The following is a 10,853-nucleotide window of genomic DNA, read 5'->3' as shown; positions in this document are numbered from 1 at the left end:
AACAAATCATGTAATCATAAAGCTATGCAAGTCTAAGGGTACCCAGCCAATTAGTTTTATTAAATCTTGATCAAATCCATTGTAAGCTCAGTTATATGAATACTTAGATCAAGACGGTGCACATTTAAGTCAACATAGTTCAGTCTGACATGATGGGTTCAGCTCATGTTGAGTACGATTTACAGTGGGTTGAATTGAGTTTGATTAAAGTTATATCTCAACTAACCACCCCACTTGCACACTCATAATTTTGGTACAAAGTCGAACCCAGACCCGATCCAAACCTGCCGACACGGATACAATTGGCCGAGCCATGGGTCTAACAATACCCGAACCCAACCTGTAGACTTGAGGGGCCTTTGAATATTTTTCATACCTCAGCTTGGACCCAACCTGATCAATAGGAACAAAGTCTAGACCTAAACCTCAAACGGGTCCACGGTCCAGGGTCCAGGGTCCAGGATTAATGGAATCCGGTCCATACCGAATAGCACCCTTAGCGTCGATAAAATTATTTATTATACAGGAAGGACATTTGTATCTCTTTGTTTAACGATTGCAAGAAATTTAGACAGATAATGCAAGAAAGAGAGAGACACTCATGCATCCAACAGGCCCTACGATATATTTTAGTCTCCCTGCTTATAAAACGTAAAATTGAAGGTTACCAGCAACCTCCGCTCACGAACAGGCTGGTCATGTTCGCCACTTTAGCTGTAACTATCAGGATAGTATGACAAATCAAAGAATGAATTAGGTGATTGTTGAGTTTCATAATAACTAGGAACATTATCACCCAAGGAGCTGCAACCCTGTCGTAAGTTACCCTAAACTTGTAACATTGCTGGCATATGATCAGTGAAAGAAAGCTTAATAAAATATGATCATTTTGTCACAAAGTAGAAATGCAATCCCTTAAAAGTCTTGGGTGCAACCTCTGATCCTGGAAGATCAGTGGATGGGGAAATGATTGCCCTCATCTGTAATACGTAAGCAAAACCTTGAGATCAATTTGCTGGCCTCCGGCAGAGTCTTCTTAAATTTACTTTTTCCTGACATTTGGCATAAACAATCAGACAGTTAAAATAAGATCTTATTAGATCCCTGTGTATGGTTTTAACTAATACTATTTATTCAGCATCCATAAAGCCAATGCCGAATATTTGGGAAAACGCTACATGATTATGGTTATGGTACAAAAGAGTGACACCGAAACATATCCGGTTCAGATAACAATTACCTCAGTTTGATCATGATCATATTGGATCAGGAAGAGACACCTGCAGCCCCTTATATCATGCAGTTTCCTCTGGATTTCTATGACACGTGCATCATAGTATGTGGCTTGTTCAGCGTTTTCCTGAAGTTAGAGTCCTCGGAGGAAATAAATTCACTGGTTACAAGGTAAAAGAAGGGAAATCTATTTGTTCTTAAGACGTACCTGAAAACAGAGAACAAGATCCCCCACTGCAACCTTCCAACATTCAGAAGACTCGAGAGGAACTGAGCGCTCCCGTACTGCCTTCTTGACATTCACCCATTCATCCTCCTCCGCACCAAATCCTTGATATCGCACACGAACTTCCTAGAATAACATGAAGATAGATCACACATACCAATGAACATTTGACAATCTGAAGGCAACATTAAGGATGAACGAGAACAATATTTTACAATTCTTCTATGTAACAATACACCAATATTTCTCTAAAAGTTCCCCAAACATTTATCATAAAATAAGAAATGGCTGTTTGGGAATATGACTGCAAGAAATAAGATACATCGGATAAACAGACATTTTGGATTAGCAGAAGGCTGTCACAATTGGGCTACATGTGACATCTGTTAACAATGTTCTAGCATTTCTTCAGTAGTAATTATACATGCGTCAAGCCATATACTTCATTTTTAAACACATTGTTTACTATATGCAGGAAGCACATGGTTGCAACAATATAAAAGCAGGGTAAAAATAGTGCTTTTGTTGCACACTGTCAATAACCAAGTAGGCCAACAATAAACCAAGCCCGGATTTTTGTAGAGCATGCCTTAATACTAACAGGAAAGGAAGTACTTGAAATATTTTGTGCAAGATATAAATGATTGCTTTGGCAGAATCAGGCATAGTCAGCATCTATCAGAGCAAATATCTTGCTCCAAAGATGGTAGGTTTTTCCCCTTCTATTCCATGCTCATGTTTAGAGCCATTCATATATGAAACTGAAAAATATCCCCGTGACAGCACAATTGTGACAGCATATATATGTGACAGCACAAGAATCAGAATGTAGCAAATGCTGCAAGAGAAATTCACATGCAGAAAGACCTGGCAAGCAAACCAAAATCAAATCATTAAGGACATTATGTCATGTTTGACAAACTTTTAGGCCTTGGAGTTGAGACATAAAGAAAACAAATAAATAGATTGCACGATGCCCTTACAAGTTCGCCAGAACTAAGAACTCTGTGCGTGAGGAAAGTAGCAACATCATACCTGCAGTGACAGAAAAAGATTAATCAGGTATGATAATAGTTTCAAAAAAGCTAAGCCATAAATTAGCAGTAAAATTCTATATTTATCTGTTTCGTAAGTCAAGGACTGTATACTAGAACACCAGTGGTATGCAAATGCATACAGTTGTGCTGTGCATCTACATACATGCAAGAGTTTCATATATGAGTGTGTAATATAAGAGGGGCTGCACGCTACCATATAAGTCAACTCATTGCATTGCCTGTTTATTGATCCTCAATATACAGGTCACCAAGAATGTTAGGCTGATTCATGAGAAACTTTTTAAGGCATTATGTGAGATTGACACATCCTTTATATAGATCTCCACCACATCTGAGCATTTGCATCTATGATCTCATCACAAGACCTCCTTCAACTTATTAGACTTCTATACAAAGTGTCAAACAGTGATATCACATTTTTACCATTGTTCTGGCATTGCTCAATGAGAGCAGTCTTAAACTAGTTCTTTTATTTGTATTGGCTTTAATCGTATAAGTTGTCCTAGGATCTAATGAACAATTCCACTCTCATGCAGATTATATGTATTATTGCACATTTGATTATCATGCTTCATTTACCTTCCAATGATGACTCACTAAGGCTCTCTGGGAGGTTGTTAAGCAAACGAAAGAAATGATGATACAGACTCAATGAAAGAGGGGGAAAAAAAACTAAGATTTTCTTTAGGAAAAAAATGTTATGAAAGATGAGCATAAAAGAAGATAAGTTACAGGTCAATGTATACAGTTGCCTCGTTTTTTGTTCTCTCTATCCGAAAACCGCCATCTAAAATGCAGGAAACAATTATCAGCCTTTCCTCACCCTTTTTTCATAGCAAACTTTGAAAATGTTCCTATCTATTACCTTGCTTTTCTCAACCACCAAATGAAATATGAGCCTCTGCCTTGGGCTATTGCATGTCTTCTCTCTCAGAAATAGGTCCATTCTTCGTGGTTAGAATCTTCTACCTAGGATAATGCACCAACTTTAGAAGCTTCACATAATCTTAAACCTGCATCCGCTTTCTAAACACTTCCTTACTGAAAGTGTTTCTAAAATATCAACTTCCCCCACACCCGCGCTCCCAATCTCGCTCTTCGGGCAACTAATGGTCCATTTTTTGTTACCTCCACTTGTCTTTGTGACTTAAAGCATCACACATTCCTTATGACACAATCTAAATTTTCATAACTCTTCTTTGGGCCCCTTCATTATAAATCATGGTCACCTCTCTAGTTCCTCAGCTACAAGTCCTTCAGTGCTTTGAAACCTCTCCGATTTCCCTCAACTTCTCATGCCACTCACATATCATCCGAGCATGGAACTTTTGCCTGTCTTCTCATCTTGTCTTGCCCTTGCCCTCCAATAAGTTGTCCATTGGTTAAGCCAAGCCCCATCCACTGTCATTCGCTTTGTCCATGTATGTCTAATTTTACTCCCTCTAAATAATCCCCTCACTCAGCTATCCTTATCAGATGAGAACAATGATATTGCCCATTATGTCACATAATAATGCACAATACATCCAAGCCTGATTGCTACAGTTCACTATTTACCAGGTCCCCAAAATTCAATCCTCTGCAGCCATCCATACAACAAGCCAGTTAAATATCTGAGGTAACAAGAACCCCTAACTAAGGAACTCTAATGCCTTTTCTCACATGCATATCAGGATCTTGTTCCCTTTTGGGAAAGGTCTCAATCTGCTATAAGTGGATCTAGAAGATTATGTAATGATCCAGTGACCCAGTAGAAACTGGAATTGTAGGAAGACCTAAAAGGAGAATGAATCAGAAAAAAAAACAATCAATGGCCTACTGCATGTAAACAAGTTGGGAGATAAAAAGATTTTTATTATATTATTGATATGACAATTACCAGACATTGGCTGCTGGAACAAAATTTTTATCTGTTCCATAATAGTGTACATATTAAATGTAAGTGGGAACAACCAAGACCTTTGTATGAAATCATATATAAAGAATAAAGCCATAAGAAGCCAAATGGAGGAGAGGATGCATAGAAGAAAATATTAAATGGGAAGAGAAATAACTTTCATGATGCCCATAGTTCTATGTGGCACAGGCATGGTAGTAGGGAAAAGAACCAAGGGCATTATTTCGAACAGATCCAGAAAAAATTAGCAACTACACGCCTATATATAGATAGAAGTATCATTATCATCAATTTGATATACATATTGAAGCTGTCGCTAACAGCAGCATCTTATCATCACAAGTTCCATTCACAAATATTCCCAACCTCTGAAAGCCAGAAGTTAGAAAAGTTCACAAAAGGTAGGTTTCAGTCAGGGGCTGAGCCACATGGGGCGGGTGGTGGGGCAAGTGCCCGCCCTCCCACTGGCATGGTTAAAGTGCGTTTTAGCACCACGAACCCAAGTTATAATTTGGAATTTGAATGCCTGGCCCTCCTACGTCTTCCATGTATGACTATTTTGCCCCCCTCTTTCAAAGTGTATGGTCTTCCTTTTATTGCCCCACCTCCTGAAAATCCCGAGAGCTTTCCTTGCCTACTTTCCTTCTTAACTTCTAAAAGAAAAACCTTTGTATTTCTGTTTAAAAGAAAACCTTTGGAAACCCCATTAAATAGAACTCCTATCCATATTTAACAAACCCATTTATGCCAACTTCTTTTTCATATTTTCATATACTTCAGTTTTAAGAAGTTGATGGAAATACAGAATCATAGAACAGATTAGAGAGATTTGAAAATATGTATGAAAAATGGTTACTTTGAGAATTATTTTTGTGCCTTTACTTGTTCATTTTTCCCTTCTAATTCTCCTCATTGTATGTTTAGAATTTCTTGATATATTTAAAGATTGTGACATTCTTTGTAGTTTAGCTTAAAGCCTTTCCCTTTATTCTTTTTGGACCTTATAAGGAACTAGCTCTAAGGTTTAAAACATCAATGCATTAGCATTTTCATATGAATCTACGTATTTCTCCCAATGAATGATCCATTGTGAAAGTATATCATGATTTTGGTCCCCCTCCCCACACTCCAAGAAAAATTTCTGGCTTTGCCCATGGTATCAATAGCCCATGCAATGGTAGTCAACAGTCTAACTTTTGTACAAGAAGTCAGAGTTAGTTAAACTTTAGGTTGAAGATGCAAAGAACATTAGAATGCCAAAGAGAATACAAATATTACAAGTTTAATAGCCAGGACAATTATAACAAGCATTAGAGTTTACCCATCTTCAAAGGAAAGAGATTCCCACAAGCTTTGGATGAGATATTATGTAGTCAAGGTTGAAACACATAACAACTTTATAGTAGATACTTACCCAAAAGATAATAAAAGGAGGTGGGGCTCGGGGGTTGCCCCTCTCCAAGCTCAAAAAAGAAGAAGAAGAAGATAGTTAACAAAAATCCTTTTTTTGAAAAAAAATCCTAAAAATGGACTACAGATTAATGCAAATCTGCAAATATGGAGTTGGAACACATGGAAAGCCTTACAAAGTGCTTACCATGCCCCATCTCTTGATGATCTGGCCTCAAACTCCAAATTCGTTTCATCAGGAACCTTCTCTCCTGTATCTGAATAAAAATCCAAAATTAAAAAGATTGTACAGTTTCAATTCTAATGTCATGGGACAAAATATGCAACATTAACCGAGAAGTAATTACAAGATCTATAAAACATCGGAAAACTAGTGTCTTGGGAGACTGAACAATTTACTCTACCATGTTAAAACTATTGCTAATGTTTTATGGGGATTGGGGGGATCCAGGTCCAGTATGCAGACAAATCGGCATATCAAGTCTTTGTATGTATCCCAGTTGATTGACTCTGGGCAACTAAAGAAGCAGATGCATCCAAGACCAGCATGACACTTGAGGATGAGCACCATGTTGAAGAAGAGACTACTGTCTAAGAACCATAGTTGGAATGTGTTCAATCATTTAAATCAGCATTCTAATGATTTGGTAAAAGGGAGCCAATTTAAGGGTGAAACAAGTTAGTTCTCTTTAAAAGACGACTGAATGGACATATATTTATCTTAGGCATGGAAAGTTAAGGTAGGAACCATTCAGTTATGTATTTTTGTCAGTGCATCAACATCTTGAGATCCCTAAGGTCTAACCTTATGATGATTTAGACATCTCAATACTTGTTGATTCGCTAGTTGTTCCATTGTATTTGTATATGATAAGTTAAAGAAGTGGTAATCACAATATCAGAAATGGAATTTGGCCATTCATGTAATTAAGGCATCATATTCTAATAATAAGCTATAGATAGTTTCTATTTTTTCATGCAGCTATGTTCTTTTACATCTTCCTTTATTTATCATAGTGTCACTCTCATATTTGGCTGCATGAATGTGATAGTATGACAGACTGTAGAATATGCTATAGAAACTAAAGTTGCTTCAGGCATCACTTTCACATTTCCAATTTATATAATTAGACAACAAAAATTGTCTCAACTATTTTCTAGATTTTGAAAATACAAAAACATGTTCATTGTCGACAACTACTTTTATTTTTTGAGGAAAAAAAATCAAAGATCAACCCTTCTTTCAACCTCAAGCAAGTCTATGCAAGCCCATCACCTTCCCCAACCACCTCGTTGGCGCTCCTTGAGTGATGGTCCCTCGTTCTCGGCAGCAATGGTGGAGAGTAAAGCCATGTGAGAGGAGGAGGTTCTAGAGGAGAAAATTCAAGTTTATGGGTGGCAGAGAGGAGGTGGAGAGCAAAGGGTTAAGAGGAGGGAGTGGAGGTGGTAATGGTGGCGGCTGTGGATAATAGTGGTGTCGGCAATAACAGAGAGGAGGGCGGGATTCAGACAGTGTAGAGAAAGATATCATGTTTAGAGCAGCGAAGAGGCAGGGAAGGATAGAGGAGCGGTGGTGGCAGCAGCAATTATGATAATAGGAGAGGGGGGGGGGGGGTGTTAGGGACCCATATAGTGTATAAAAGGGATTAGATTTGGGGGAAGCAAAGAGGAGGGGAGTGTACCGCAGGTCATCCACTGTGACCTAGGTGCCATGGGCTCAAAACACAGGAGCAACCTCTCTATACATTTGACCCTTTCCAGAACCCATAGCGGTAGGAACCTCATGCATTGGGCCACCCTTTTTAAAGAGGAAGGGAGGGTGGAAAGGATAGAGGAAGAGGTAAAGATGTAAGTGGTTGTGGTAGAGGCGGTGGCAATAACAAAGAGGAGGGCAAGATCCAAATGATGTGAAGGATTTGGAGGGAGGTTTTCAAGAAATCATGATAATCTCATTGCTCTCACTTTTCCAAGAAATCATGATAATAGTTCATACATGCTTTTTTTCTCTCTTTGTTCATGTTTTTATTATTAACAAACAGAAAACATGGGGAAAAGCAATGCCAAACATGGCATTAATTAGACAGGCAACATGTTATCATCCAATAACACAGAAATCACTTGGTCTTGTTTCAGGCTTAAATGACAGATATCGGAAGCTCAATGGCATGGTGCAGACCTAAATTAATAAAAAGTGATGTATAAAGCACCTTTGGGCAGGTCCGAAGAACTCTCCGGTGCACTGTTCGAATGGCTTGTGTCTGAGATATTAATGAATTCTTCCAGAGGATTAGGTGAGGAGGTAACTTCAGTTGCCTGATTTCTCTTCTTACTCTGGAACCACTTTTGCACCTGATACTAAGAAGACATTACATTTGGAATAGCTCATACAGTACAAGCATAGTGATTACAATGTGGGGGAAAAACCTGCTCCATCTGTATAGCTCTACTTCCAGCTCGACCTGAAGCAACACTAAAACAGAATTCCTCAAATAAGAGAAAATATTATGTAGAAGCTGTAATTGTTTGTCATGAAGAAAAAAGCAACGATATCAAGGAGAAACAATCTGCAAGTTCTGTCTTGAAGGGTGACTGACTACTAAAAAGGATTAATGTGTAATAAATCTGTGATTAATAAACAGAACACTTCAGAGAATGCTAAATAAAAAAGAGCTCACTTCAATTCTTTGGTAACATTCTGAAAAAAAATTTGATCTAATTCATCTTTTTTCTCCACAAGTAAATTCTCCATCTGCCTGATCTGTTGAAGAAAAGAAAGTAGCTGGTATAAACAATTGATGACTGTAAGGTATTAAGTTTCAATAAGTGTTCTGAGAACAAAGGATTTATGATTGAACATGATATGAGATCTATCTTGTCACTTGAATTTTAAGAAAATAAGAAAGTAAATATAATAACTATTCATTTGTAACTTAAGAAGGATCAATTTCATATTGCTTATTGGCTCCAATAAGCTGTGAAAACACTAAATCTTTAAAGCAAAAATAGGAGAAAATATCAGCGCAACAATAAAGGTGTTTCAGACACAACAAATACTCAGCAAAAAAGCATCACAGCAGTCGCAACCCCTGGGAAGAGCACTACTTCTTCAAGCTTGCTTCTATGAGCTGCCAATTGCAGAGGATGACGTGTAATAAATGGGCATGTGCTTCTTCAACCTCGGGCATTAAAGGAACAACAAATTTATGGTAAGAAGGACTGAAGTAGAGCATGCATAACAGGATCTTCTGTCGGCAAAAGCAGGTTATTGTGGCCCTACTCAGTGGACTGCCGCTTACATCCCATGCATTCTGGTCTGTTTAGTCCATAAAAATATGACAACATGCAAACAGGCCATGCATTTATATTATTAGGGAAAAGAAGAGAGGAAGTAAAAAAGCAAGCATGGAAAGGAAAAGAGAAGAAGTGAAATATCAATTTTCATGATGTATCCTTTTGCAGGTTTCGATGTACAAATAATATCTAAACAACATAACAAAAAACACAACTTTATGGTGGAATTAGCTGCGGGGCTTTGTTCATAGTTAAACTGATCACTTCACTAATCCCAGCCCCCAAAAAAAATTCAGAAAGAAGTCCACAAAATAATTGATCAAAACTATTAACACCTTTGGCACATGCAAGAAAGTATAATTTTATGCAGCTATGTGCAACAATTTTGGTAGGTTGGACTACCAAACAAACAAGAAGAAGACCAATAAAATTTACTCATGCATCAGCAGCGCATACCTCAATCTATTTGAAAAAACACAAAAACATATTTTGATGGATGAGACATATCCAACTGGAAGTTCCGTGTCTATCACTATCCAATTGTGAATAACAACATTCCTGCATTATACAGAATAGGGCAAAAATCTCACACAAGTAAAATTCTATCATCGACAAACATCTGCCAAGGAAAAGAAAGAACTTCCTCTTTTCCCCTTCTCGATCACCGAACCAAAACCCTCATCAGGCTAACACATTGATAAAGAACCACATTCCACTATCAAAACATCCAATCAATTCAAGATTTCACAGAAAGAACTCGTTGCGAAGAAACTCCAAAACAGAAAGAACGCAGCCACTTCAAACAAAAACCTAAACCATACGAATGAAAGATAAACAAAGGAAAGCATCCAAATGAAAGAAGCGAAGCAGATACCTCGGGAAAAGAGATTGTTCCAAGAAACCCACCAAGATACAACGGAGACAGAGATTACCTCGGATCTCGTGAAGCGAGTGCGCTGGCTACGCCGCGGCCGGCTCCGGACCGGCTTCCCCATGTGACCGGAGACGGAAGGAGAGGCGAGGAATGGGTCTCGGGTTTCGAGAGGAGGAATTTATCGGAGTTCTTGAATGCAGAACCTTCGGTTGCGAAGGAAAGAAGATAAATGGAGAAGATAAATAGGAGGAGGAGAAGAGGAGAGTGGGGAAAGGAGGAGAGGAGAAGACGAGGGCAAGCAGATACGGGGATTAAGATAGTTTAGAGGGGAGGGGAGTTCTTCCGAGGTGGCAACGCCTGCCGTTCTTATGAAGGGTCGACGGAGCACTCGAAAATCGAGTGAAATGATGAAATTTGGGCCGCGCCGGGGACGGCCATTTTGTAGTCCGCCGGTTCCGAAACCGGCTTTATGCTGTTCTGCAAGGGTGTGCATAAATAAGTGTTGCTACGCGGCTGCCCATGAGCATGTGCACATATTGGTACAGCGCGAACAAGCAGTGCACGTGGAACAGGTTTGTTAACACCCCCGCGGGCACAGAGAACCCAGGTTTGTTAAGGGTTCGGGTTGAGAAAGAATGTTTTTTTTTTTTTCTAAAAACGGATATCTCATACAATGCAGATACGAATACACCCAGTAGAATCAGCAAATAGCAAATCACATAATGCCCTAGGCAAGCCTCCCTCCTCATCCCACAGGGTGTCTCCTGAGTGGTTCGCCCCATACGCTGCCATCCAGTCCGCTGCTCCGTTGGCCTCCGGTAAACATGCTTGACCTGAAAGGCCACTCCATTACTCACCATTGTC

General features: G+C 39.0%; 1 protein-coding gene across 5 annotated transcripts; it reads right to left on the bottom strand.

Moving 5' to 3' along the window:
- Window positions 1-729: 729 nt before the first annotated feature.
- LOC103722013 (protein SAWADEE HOMEODOMAIN HOMOLOG 1) lies at window positions 730-10,461 on the bottom strand. Of its 5 annotated transcripts, none has more exons than XM_039131685.1 (9): window positions 10,048-10,461; window positions 8,500-8,582; window positions 8,249-8,294; window positions 8,032-8,179; window positions 6,012-6,081; window positions 2,443-2,494; window positions 1,442-1,585; window positions 1,241-1,360; window positions 730-1,052 (listed from the first exon to the last, which is right to left on the bottom strand). In XM_039131685.1, exons 1-9 carry the CDS (start codon window positions 10,108-10,110, stop codon window positions 1,008-1,010), a joined length of 771 nt encoding a protein of 256 aa, XP_038987613.1. In that variant the 5' UTR covers window positions 10,111-10,461; the 3' UTR covers window positions 730-1,007. The 5 variants fall into 5 exon arrangements, with proteins under 5 accessions (XP_038987613.1, XP_008810647.1, XP_038987615.1 ...); XM_008812425.4 differs by having other exon boundaries at window positions 8,032-8,173; window positions 10,048-10,460; XM_039131687.1 differs by lacking the exon at window positions 10,048-10,461 and having other exon boundaries at window positions 8,249-8,283; window positions 8,500-8,576.
- Window positions 10,462-10,853: the final 392 nt, after the last annotated feature.

Source organism: Phoenix dactylifera, chromosome 11, assembly GCF_009389715.1.
Source record: "Phoenix dactylifera cultivar Barhee BC4 chromosome 11, palm_55x_up_171113_PBpolish2nd_filt_p, whole genome shotgun sequence".
In the NCBI taxonomy this organism is placed as follows: domain Eukaryota; kingdom Viridiplantae; phylum Streptophyta; class Magnoliopsida; order Arecales; family Arecaceae; genus Phoenix; species Phoenix dactylifera.
The sequence above is the reverse complement of the archived record's forward strand: the minus strand, read 5'-3'. Positions and strand labels throughout refer to the sequence as shown.

Excerpts from the sequence above, each read along its gene's own strand:
- LOC103722013 (XM_039131685.1), bottom strand. The coding sequence starts at position 10,110 with ATGGGGAAGCCGGTCCGGAGCCGGCCGCGGCGTAGCCAGCGCACTCGC. Across the intron at positions 8,295-8,499 it reads AATGTTACCAAAGAATTGAA|TGTTGCTTCAGGTCGAGCTG; the intron begins GTGAGCTCTTTT and ends ATTCTGTTTTAG. Across the intron at positions 6,082-8,031 it reads TTCTTCGGACCTGCCCAAAG|ATACAGGAGAGAAGGTTCCT; the intron begins GTGCTTTATACA and ends ATTTTTATTCAG.